The sequence below is a fragment of the Armigeres subalbatus genome, chromosome 3, assembly GCF_024139115.2.
Source record: "Armigeres subalbatus isolate Guangzhou_Male chromosome 3, GZ_Asu_2, whole genome shotgun sequence".
Taxonomy (NCBI): domain Eukaryota; kingdom Metazoa; phylum Arthropoda; class Insecta; order Diptera; family Culicidae; genus Armigeres; species Armigeres subalbatus.
The window spans coordinates 286,812,323-286,824,556 of record NC_085141.1 but is presented as its reverse complement, the minus strand read 5'-3'; the positions used below and the strand labels follow the sequence as shown (position 1 = coordinate 286,824,556).

Below are 12,234 nucleotides of genomic sequence, written 5' to 3'. Positions count from 1 at the left end.
CTAATGAAGTAATTCCATTACCCCATTTTGGATTCCACAAAGAGCGGTTCGACATTCGATGCAGCGGAGCGGAAACAGCAGCACGAAGGCGGTCGGCGGTCGGAAAATTTCAACGCAAGGTGCTGTCAAGCGTTTGGATGCAGTTAGTTATTGGAAAGACGCATTGAGAAAAGGAAATTGGTTCTTCTCAGGACCAGCATTTTATGGAAAGAAAGAGTTAATTGCGAAAATGGATTGTTTCAGCGACATCGGGTTTAGCGTGGTAGCTTGGTTGCTGTTAGTGATTCCACCCGTTCAAATTAATTGCATCATCTCCCTCCGCAGCGCTATCAAATTTGCTAGTTACGATTGAGTTTTGCACTTTAAGGTCACTCCTGACAGAATCCAAGTTTCAAAGTGCTCGCGTTTTCGGGAGCACACCACTCGATACGGAAGCAACGCACAACTGTCATTTTTATTTTTTCACGCATGCTGCGACGCAGCAAAGCTAAGTCAACAAAAATGACAGTTGTCCACCGCCTCCGTATCGAGTGGTGTGCCCCCGAAAACGCGAGCACTTTGAAACTTGGATTCTGTCAGGAGTCAGGACCTTAAAGAAAGTTCATATCGGTTGTCGGATCAACCTTCTTTTGTATGCATAAAGACCTTTTTGGAGGACACCATCCTCAAAAAAGGCCGAAATAAAGGAGAAATAAGCAGAATCAGAAGTGGCGTGAAACCAAACGCAAATATATTTATATGCAACGTTTGGTTTTCACCCGCGATGTAAGCGTTCGTGGCAAAGTAAGGATTGTGATGTCCCCGACTGAAAGCCAGTCGAGTGGCTTCAGCGGCCAATGAGTCATGTTAATTCCACGGTTAGAGACTCAAAGTCCATCAACTGGGAACAAATATTCGACTTCTTGATTAAGTTGGCTTGATTAAGTCACCTTTGCGTACAACCCGATTGGGCTGCACCTTTGAGTTTTTAAAATACTTTTATGCCACCAAATTTCTAAATTTCACTTTCAAAATTTCATTTCTTTAAATTATTGATTAAAAGTAAAATATGTTTTGGTCAGATGACCAATTTGCACCAAACCACTATGTTTTCTTAAGAAAGCGTAATTGGATGAGTGCCTAGAGACGACGCCGTACAATCATTCGATTCAAGTTCGAATCCCAGTGAATGCCAAACATTTTTTCCCCGTTACGTTGGGATATGGATGATACTCGGAAGTAGTGCGTAACGGTGTAAATTTGGCCATATCGCCAGGCTCAGTACAACTCTGAAGCTGACAATATGGCGTCCCTAACCTCGAATCCCAAGGTGTCAGGCGACCCGTGCTGAGGAGATGAATAACCTGGGGATGAAACAATTAGCTAACAATAACGCTCGTGAGCCTCCAATCAGAGTCATCGTAACGCCAACGTGGCCCCCTAGTGATAGTGAGTAGTGGTTACTTCCATAGAGATTGGAAACAAAATCCCACTTCAGGAGAGAAAGAAGGAACCGACTAGCTGTGGTTACAACTATGTCGGTAGCGGTGTGACCACTCAAGAAGGCTGCCTTGAACGCTTCTAGTATTGCATAATCTTGGACGTCCGATTTTGAACGAGCCCATACCGGATGGTGTATGTTCTGTCATGAAGAAGTATTGCAGATTAGATCACCGACTTTGGTTTGATGCCCGGGGTCGAGTCGTACAGGTGATGAACGTTTGACCGCGCTGATTTCGGTATGTTGCATAGAAGGGAAGCTCCAACCACTGGTAAGTCTTCGTTGAACTCGATTACATCGAAGGGGATCTTACGAAGGATTTCTATCGCCAAGGAATGCCGGATGTTGATTCCTTCCTCAAGAACCCATTAAGATTTAATTCCAACGGAACGGTACTTGAAGGGGATTTCTCAGAGATGAGCCAGCGTAGAGTGCTACAAGTGTCTATAACAGCGGTTCTCAACCTGGGGTACATGTACCCCAGGGGGTACCTTGGAAGAAAATGCGTAATGGCGGACATATTACAATTCCAATAAAAAACTATTGGTAAAGTTTAAATAATTGTATAAATTAATGTTCCAAGAGTTTGAATTGTACATAATATGCATAGCAATTAGTAAATCAAAACATCGAATCCTATCCACCACAGCCAACACTTTGTCTATTAAAGGCTACGGTACACAAGATAAAAAAAATCTTCAAAAACAATCTACTTAATCGAAACAAAATTATTAAAAATTTGTTAAGAATATACTCCTTAACTAAAATATTAAAGTCGAAGGTTCAGAAACCTTGAAGCATCAAGGAAAAATAATTGAAATATTAAATTTGAAGGTGGCTCCGAATTCTTTCAGCCAACTCCCATTTTCAAAAGGGTCTGAAACCCAGTTTCAGGAGGCTCGGAAGCCTCCTTTTCAAGAGGCTCAGAAGCCCACTTTCAGGAGACTCTTAAATCCCATTTCAAATGGCTCGGAAACTTCCTTTCGAGGGGCTCGGAATTCTTCCTTGGAGAGGCTTGGGAACATATTTGTAAAAGGCTCAGCAACGTCATTTTAAGACGCTCGATGCCTCCTTTCAAAAGGCTCATTTTCAAGAGACTCGAGAGCCCCTTTCAAGTGGCTCGAAAACTTCCTTTGGATGGGTTCGGAATTCTTCCTTCGAGAAGCTTAGGAGCCTACTTTCGAAAGGCTCAGAAATGTCACTTCAAGATGCTCAAATTCTCATTTCAAGAGGCTGGAAACACCCTTTTTCATGAGGCTTGAAAGCCCCCTTTCAAGAGGCCCCCTTTCAGAATTCTCCGTCCGAGGGGCTCGGAATCCTTTTAGCCAACCATCACGAGTGGCTCGAAAGCCTCTTTTCAAAAGGATCGGAAGCCGAGTTTTAAGAGGCTCTGAAGCCCCCTTTTAAGTGGCTCGGAATTTTCCTTTCGAGTGGCTGGGGATTCTTTTTTCAGGAAGTCTACTTTCAAACGGCTCAGTTACGCCATTTCATGATCCTCAAAGCCCCCTTCCAAGAGGCCCGAAAGATCCCTTTCATGTGGCTTGGAAGCATCTTTTTGAAAGCCTCGGAATTATTCTTTCAAGAGACTTGGAAGCCTACTTTCAAAAGGTTCAGAAACGTCATTTCAAGATGCTCAAAAGGTTCGAAAGCACTCTCTCAAGATAATCTTATGAGTTACGTTTATTAAAATAAGGGGTACCTCAATGAATACAAAAACACGAAGGGGTACCTCTGAAGAAAAAGGTTGAGAACCGCTGACCTATGGCAATTCCTGCCTTCGAAACACAGTCAGTTTCAAGGAAGTTGGATAAACAGGTCTCCATTGGACGCGAATCGCTAACCGAATCTTCCTCATCGATAAAAACACGACAACGTCAAATCTCGCATTAATCACGAAAATCAAGCACTGACGTCCAATGCTAATGGTACTTCACCAGCTAATGTAACGCAGCAATTCAAATCGATTAGTTCCAACGCACCAGTGCCGCACCGTTACCGATTTCAGACAAATTGGATGCGGCAGACTTGCTGCGAAATGAGTCACAGTTGCCACCGTTTACAACATTTCCGAAACCTCATCCAGCGATGTCATCGATAGAACACACATCACCGGTTAACTATCATGTGAACCCCGGAGCGTACGGACCAACACCGTCACAGCTTGCCGCTCGACAAGTCATGCCAAGAGACCTACCAACCTTTTCTGGAGACCCCGAGGAATGGCCTATATTTTATAGTAGCTTCTTCAACTCCACGCAAGTCTGTGGCTACAGTGACGCAGAAAATTTAGCCCGACTTCAACGATGCCTCCGTGGAAATGCACTGGAGTCCGTGAGGAGCCGCTTGTTGCTTGCTTCCTCGGTGGACAGTGTGATGGGAACGCTTCGAATGCTATATGGAAGACCAGAAATCCTCATCAACTCGCTCTTAAGACGCGTGCAGACTACGCCTGGTCCAAAGGCGGAAAATCTGAAGACAATAGTTGATTACGGACTTCAAGTACAGAATATCATAGACCACATGATCGTTTCACAACAACACAACATCTAGAAAATCCGCTACTACTCAACGAGCTGGTGGAAAAGCTACCGACTAGCTTTAAGCTGCAGTGGAACGGCTTCAAGAAAGCACATACGGATGTCAACTTGGTGACTTTCAACAGCTTTATATCAAATTTAGTGTGTTTGGCTTCAGACCTGTTGGTAAATTCAGATGCATACCAAGGCCACCCGAAAGGCAATCGTCCAGATAAACAAAGAGAGAAGCTATTTGTTCATGCACAGGATCCACCGCACGGGTTCGACTATCAAGAAAAGTATTCTGAAACCGCACCACAAGAGCGGATGCAAGATGAATACACCACTAGGTGTTCCAATCTGCCAAATTCACGATTCAGCCATCTTGGATTTTAGTATGGGAGAGCCAGCCGGTTTGTTTATGTTTTGCACCGAAAATGAATTTTTCACCCCCGCCTTCTTCTCGTCCATAAATCGGGCAGATTGAAACACCTAGCTGTGTATTCATCTTGAGCGGATGGATAAAGGTTGTTTATATTGCGACGCAACTACACATTACATTTTTGATTGGCAACCCTTTAAAGCCATGACCGTCGAAGCTCGATGGAAAGTTATTCATCTGAAGAATCTCTGCAGAACTTGTTTGGTGACGCATCGGAGATGGCCGTGCAGATCAAAAAGAGAATGTGGCATTCAAGGTTGTCGAGCGCGTCACAATCAACTACTGCATGCTCCGCAGCTAGAAGAACAGAACCCCATCGCTAGTAACGACTAGGGATCCTATATTAAGAGATGTGCGAATACTTTTCCAGACGATTTAGCAACGCTGTTACTTTCGTAAACAAACGCTGCCAGCACTTACCGTGGTGCAAAATGTTGGAGCTCGAACATGACTTTGCGAATAATGGAATTTTCAGATTTCGTTATCTAACGTCCAACAGTGCATTATCACTAAAATAAAAGTGCAATACAAATGAACAAAGCACCATGCACAAACTAGTCTACTTCAACTTGCCAATGTAAAACAAATTGTTTATTCGACAAAACTTTTCGTAAATTATTTTTCATTACAATAGCAATACCTTTCAATCCGCAACAATAACAATGTTCATTTGGCTCAGATTCTGACAGCTCTCAATGCTCGATTGGCTCAAGATGGCCGCTTTCGCATATCTCTGAATGTAGGATCCCTAGTAACGACGTGCAAGTCCATCAGAACCATCACCAAAGTCACACATTCTCACTGTTCCGATACGTACCTGTGAAACTATTCGGGAATGGCAAGACCAAAATGAATACACAACTGGTGGTGTATTCATCTTGGTGCTGACCGTCGGCGAGCTGAATTTACCGAAGCAATCCTTTAACTACAAAATTCTGTCTGTTCAATATCCACAATTAATTGGGCTACCATTGCAAAGTTATTCCGATGTCGCACCTCGTATGATAATCGGACTTGAACACGTACGTCTGCTAACTTCACTGAAAACACGAGAAGGACGAAACGAAGGACCTATCGCCGTATTCGGGAAACAATCAGGTAAACCAAAACAAACGAAAAAAATCGATCGTTCATCACCATGAAATAATGACCAACCAGTCGTTACACGACGTTATGAGATGCTACTTCGCAGTTGAGGAGAGCGCTGTTACTATCAGACCTGCAGCTGAAGAAGAAAAGCGCGCACTGCAAATTCTAGAACAGACAACCGTTCGACATGGTAATCCGGTAAAGCACTATGAGACCGGACTGCTCTGGAAAATAGACAACCCAACGCTTCCAGACAGTTTTTCCACGGCAAAGGGTCGTTTGAAAAATCTGGAAAGGTGCATGAAACGTCACCCAGAACTTTCCTCAAATGTACAGCAACAGATAGCGGCTTACATAGAAAATGGATATTCGCACAAAGCGACGTCTGAAGAACTTCGACGAACAGACCCCCGACACGTGTGGTATCTTCCACTGGGTGTGGTAACTAGTCCAAAAAATCCTGGAAAACTTAGACTGATTTGGGATGCCGCAGCAAAGGTGCAAGGTGTTTGCATCAATGACATGCTACTCAAAGGACCCGATCTGCACGTGTCGTTGATAGCAGTAATCCGGGAACGGGAACGCAGTATCGCAGTTTGTGGTGACATCTGCGAAATGTTCCACCAAATCGTGATTCGACCAGCTGATAAACAATACCAACGTTTTTTGTGGAGAAACAATCCTGCCGAAGAAATCGGCATATACGTAATGGATGTCGCCACGTTCGGTGCCACATGTTCACCCTGTTCAGCACAGTTTATTAAAAACAGAAATACTGAAGAATATGCTGCGGCCTACCCACGAGCTGCCAAAGCTATCATTGAAAACCACTATGTGGATGATTTTCTTGATAGCACAGATACGGTGAAGGAAGCAATTCTGCTCGTAGATCAAGTCAAAACTATACATGCAGCTGCTGGGTTCAAAGTAAAGAAGTTCAAATCGAATTCACCGGAGGTTCTACATGCAATCGGAGAAACAGGTGTTTCGTCTGGAAAGCCAATCAACTGCGAAAGCATATGACGGCCGATCGAGTATTGGGATTGGTATGGGATCCAGTAAATGACATATTCACATTCGACGTATGATGTCTAAACAACCAAATGCTGATTAGTGGGTGTATTACGCCAACGAAGAGGCAGGTGCTTCAGCTAGTTATGAGATTATTCGACCCGCTAGGATTTATTTCCCATTATACCATCCACGGAAAAGTTATTATGCAGGAAATCTGGAGAAGTGGTGCTAACTGGGACGATCCTATCCCCGAACATCTGTTGGATATGTGGTACCGTTGGTTGGAACTACTAACACATATCAATGAAGTACGGGTGCCACGGTGCTACTTCGGCGATATGCCATCCAATTCCCTAAGAGAACTTCAGGTGCATATGTTCGTGGATGCAAGCGAATCCGCCTATGCCTGTGCCGCATATGTCTTATTAGATTGTATCGGAGGGTGACGATGTACGTTAATAGCTTCCAAAACTAAAGTGTCGCCACTTAAACCACTCTCAATCCCTTGATTGGAGCCGGCAATCGCTGGTTCTCCGTGCCGGAGTTCTTGTTGAAAAATGAGAAGGACTGGCCTACTGATACTGTTCATTCTAATAAGAGTACTACTTTGGAAGAACTACGTCCTGTGTTCCTGCACCACTGTACCGTAATGCCACAACTCATTGATATGTCTAATTTTACAGAATATTCTCACCCGAGGGAGCAAAACATAACCTCGATTTATGCCCGCTTAACGTGATGAACACTGAAATGTATACTTCCGTATTTGTGAACATTGTTAAACCTATAATAATCCATAATAATAAATTTACAGCTTTGAAGCTACCGCACTGGCAACTGCAGAACGGTGTTTGAATCGAAGGGCCACCTCGGGTACGAGAACAGTAGGTTCCTACAAGGATCAATCCTGCGTCCACTGCTGTAGAACGTGATGTACGATGATATGTTTAAGTTCCCGTCAGGATTCGAGCTTGTGGGATTCGCGTATGGAGAGTCCATTGATGAGATCGTATAGGGTGCTGATCTTCGATCAGTCTCGTCGAAGAGTGACGCATCATAAAAAATGTAAACTTTCCACAAAAAATCAATAAAAGCAATTAAAAAAGATTTATTAATCACTTGGACGTGATACTCGACAATAAGCTGAGCTTCATAACCATGTCGACTACGGCTGCAAGCGTGCGTCAACGGTGATAACGGTACTATCTAGGATGATTACGAAGGGTGGCGTGGCGGTTTCAATACTGCGATACGAAGGTCCAGTCTGAGTGTCTGCATAGAGCGCAATCTGCATAGTCCGAAAGCTGGGGAGAACGCATAGGTTGATTTGCCTGGGCAAGGTAGCAGGCATACTCGCGGGCATGATGCCCATTAAACTGATGATCAAGGAGGACGAGGAGTGGCACTGGTAATGCTTGAAGGAATATCAAGGTTGCAACGGTATTCAAATGGCCGAGGGAGTAGGGCAACTCGACTGTCCAACGATAGCTCAAAACGCGTTTGGAATGGAGTTTATTTCTCGGATTGAAAATCAAACATGACCGTCGTGTACAATGATTCTTTATTAATCTCCTCTTTTTCTATACAGTGGTGCCAGAGCTCCAATATTATTTTAATTACACCGAGAAAGTTTTCAATTTAAAATTTATGTGTCTATTTTGCAGTTAATTCTCGGGTGTGCAAACAAGTCAAAATCGGCAGACTCAACCGAAGGCAACACAGCGATCTTTGTCACCGATCGCTTGAACTCCCCGGATCCAGTCTTGACGGTGACCACTCTAACTGCTCCATCTCGTCCTGGATGAGTCGCAATGATGCGACCGCGACGCCAATGTTGAGGTGGTAGATTTTCGTCTAGAAGCAACACCAAAGCACCGATTCTGTAGTTTTTGACGTTCCCGGTGTGCCATTTCTGTCTTGTCTGGAGATGGTGAAGGTACTCGGATGACCATCTTCCCCACAAGTGTTGCATCATCTGCTGAAGATGTTCGCATCTGCTGAGTCTTCCTTCGTTTTCGTTGGTATAAGAGGGCTGAGGAAGTGCCATCGCTGACCGGCCGATGAGAAAATGGGATGGCGTTAAAATTGCAGTATCATTCGGGTCGTCCGAAAGCGGGCACAATGGACGAGAATTTAATATTGCCTCAGTTTGTGCCAAGAACGTAATCATTTCCTCGTACGTTAGTCGTGTTTCGCCGATAACTCGTTTGAAGTGAAACTTCATAGATTTTACACCGGCTTCCCACACTCCCCCAAAGTGTGGACTTCGTGGGGGAATGAAATGCCAACGTATACCCTTCACTGAGCAAAACTCGGCCAGCTTCCGCTGATGTAATTCGTCTTCGAAAAGTTGTCGTAGAGCTGCTAATTCGTGGTTCGCTCCCACGAACGATGTACCGTTGTCCGAAAACACATCACTGGGCAATCCACGGCGGCTGGCAAAACGATGTAGGGCTGCGATGAAGTGTTCAGTTGTCAAGCTTGATACCAACTCCATGTGAATTGACTTAACTGCCATACAGATAAAAACCAGTACGTATGCCTTGCATGTCTTCGGACTTCTTTGGCTTAGTCTCAGCAAAAAGGGTCCCGCATAGTCAACACCCACCTTAGAAAATACAGGCGCCGGATTGACGCGTGATTCGGGTAGATTTCCCATGAGTTGACTGCCCAGGACAGGACGATGTTTGACACAAAGTTGACACGATGCTATGATCTTCTTAATTTGCGTTTTGACACGCAGCGGCCAATAACATTCACGTACGATAGCTAACAATCCGCGTTTGAGAGGCGTGTGTTGAAGGATGCGCAGAAGATCGCCAAATACCTCCTCCTGCAGGATACGTAGAATTGTTCTCTCGGCAACAAACATTTCATCTGCTGTTATCGGTGTGCTCAATAGTTGACTGCGTCTTGGAGTTATAAATCGCCGGACATATACCCAAGCTCGTATCAATTTGCGGTAGTGGCTTACCCTATTGAGTTGCACTTTGGATCGGGCACTAGTAGCTGTTAAAACGCTTACTTGCTTTAGCTCCGGTATAGCTGATTCGTCCAGTGGGTCAGGAACGATTGTGTCTACAAGCGGTTGTGACAGCCATGGTGATCCGGTCCACCAAAGACTGTTTTTCAACAAACCCTCCGGATGCTCCCCTCTGGATATAATATCGGCTGGGTTGCATTCCGACCGCACATAATGCCATTGGTTGACATTCGTCATTTCTAAAATCGCTGCCACACGGTTGGCAACAAATACGTTCAATGCTGTCGGAGGTTTTTTAAGCCAACATAAAACAATCTGGGAATCACACCAATATTTCACCTCATCGAACTGAACATTCATCGATGATACTATTTTGTCTGCCAGTTCCACAAGTAGCGTTAACGATTTCAAGGGCGCTACCCGTGATTTACTTGCGACTAGGCCAACGGTGACCGTTCCATCCTTGGCGATAGTCCTAATATACAGCACCGCTCCATACGCACGCAATGATGCATCTGAGAAGCCGTGTAATTCGACTCTTGCTGAACCTGCTGGTACCACTAGACGCCGCTTACGAATCTGGTTGACATACGATAGCTGTTCCTGGAATCTTCTCCAATTCTGCAACAACTCTTCAGGCAGTATTTCATCCCAGTCTAAACCCAGACGCCATAAATCTTGCATGAGCAACTTGGCCACAGTGATGGTGGGACCAAGAAACCCAAGTGGGTCGAACAAACGTCCAATGTCCGACAAAACAGCTCGCTTCGTTATCGACATCCTATATTCTGATTGGTTAACGTGAAATCCGAAATAATCATCCGTTAGATTCCAGATGAGCCCCAATGCCTTGATGGTATTGTTTACACCAGTTTCTTGGAAGTTAACTTGTTTCTCATGTAGGTGTTCCGGAATCGCGTCAAGTACTTCAGCGCTATTAGAACAGAATTTATGGACTCCGAATCCACCCTTCGCTAGTAATGCTGAAAGCTGATGATAAATGGTGACAACATCTTCGATGGACTCTCCTCCCGTAAGGAAGTCATCAATATAGCTGTTATTCTCTATAATGTCCGCAGCTATAGGGAATTCTTGTCCTGCGTCCTTCGCCAACTGCAGGAGTACTCGTGTGGCGTGATGAGGTGAGCTTGCGACCCCATACGTCACCGTTTGAAGCTCAAAAGTTCTTTCTTCTCCATTGACGTTCCACCACAAAATTCTTTGGAAGCGACAGTTTTCTGGAAACATTCGAATCTGGCGGTACATCTTGGGGATGTCCGCCGTCAGAACCACCTTGTGTTTACAGAAACGCAATATTATCGTCAGCAGGTCACTCTGTACAGTAGGACCCACTGAAACTGCATCGTTGAACAAAATATCTGATGTTGTTTTCGCTGACGCGTCATAGACAACGCGGGTTTTCGTAGTCGAACTGGTCGCCTTGTAGACTGCGTGATGTGGAATGTAGCATCCACTCAAAACTGCGCTTTGCACTTCCTTCATGTGTCCTAGTTGCAGTGTTGGTAAAAACTCAAAATCTCAAAACTCATGGATGATTCAAATCAAGCGTGAATTGAAACGCACCCAACTCAGCACCTAAAAACTCATGGATGAGTTGAATCATTCATTTGAATCATCGTAGGTTTTCTTTTGTTCTCCTTCGTTAAAAACAGTGAATTGACGTTTGTCGCATAAAATATTAGACACTCTTTTATGTAAAAGCAATAAATTGCCCCAAATTGATTTCAAATCCGTTTTTAAACCAAAATGATTTTTTGGCAAATGAGTGAAATGATGCGTTTCAGCATGAAAAATTCAAGCGTGATGCATTCCTTTAAAATCGCAGACGATTTCGTTCGCACGGGAGCGCTCGTTGATTGAGATTTATGAGTGATTTTACCAACACTGCCTAGTTGTTCATATTCGGCCATGAATTGTTCATATTGCTCACGCCTTTCCGGATTCCTTCCTTCAATCGATCGAAGCGTTTCTTAGCAAGTTTGTAGGATTCACCAAGCTTATCCTTGAGTTCGTTGAAAGGTAGTCGTACTTGATAACGACCCTGCTCATCCCGAGTATGGGTTTGGTTGAAATGTTCTTCCACATCAGCCTCCGTTTTAGTGAACAGATCCTTTGTTGGAACGGATTCGACTTCCCAAAACCTTGTTAGTGTTTGGTTGAGTTCATCAAAACGATTGAATTGACAGACACAAGAGAGTTGTTTCGACCTTCGTGTATGAACTAAACCCTATTTCAACAGCTGGTATGTTGGACGTGACTCGGGGTACAACCAAAAAGTCTAAATCGTATTGCAGATGGGTACCAAAACCCATTTATTAGTAACTAACGGGATATATGGCTTTCCATGAAGTTGGCTCAAATTTTCATTATTCCGTGAAACTTTCCAAAACAAATTTAGTTTATACATCAAGCTTCCTACAAGGAAGGTTCCGAACCTTGGAAAGAGGCTTCCGAGAAGCGTAGAAGAAGGCTAACAGCTTCCTACAGGACTTTTATGTCCATTGAGGGCTTTCGGGCCTCGTGAAAGGAGGCTTCCGGGCCTCGTGAAAGGGGGCTTCCGGGCTTCTTACAAGGAGGCTTCCGGGCTTCTTACAAGGAGGCTTCCGGGCCTCGTGAAAGGAGGCTTCCGGGCCTCGTGAAAGGATGCTTCCGGGCCTCTTACAAGGAGGCTTCCGGGCCTCTTGAAAGA

The 12,234-nt window shown here is 44.4% G+C and overlaps 1 protein-coding gene across 1 annotated transcript; it reads right to left on the bottom strand.

Moving 5' to 3' along the window:
* Positions 1-8,186: 8,186 nt before the first annotated feature.
* On the bottom strand, positions 8,187-11,027 carry LOC134222533 (uncharacterized). Its single transcript, XM_062701698.1, has one exon. It carries the CDS (start codon positions 11,025-11,027, stop codon positions 8,187-8,189), a length of 2,841 nt encoding a protein of 946 aa, XP_062557682.1.
* Positions 11,028-12,234: the final 1,207 nt, after the last annotated feature.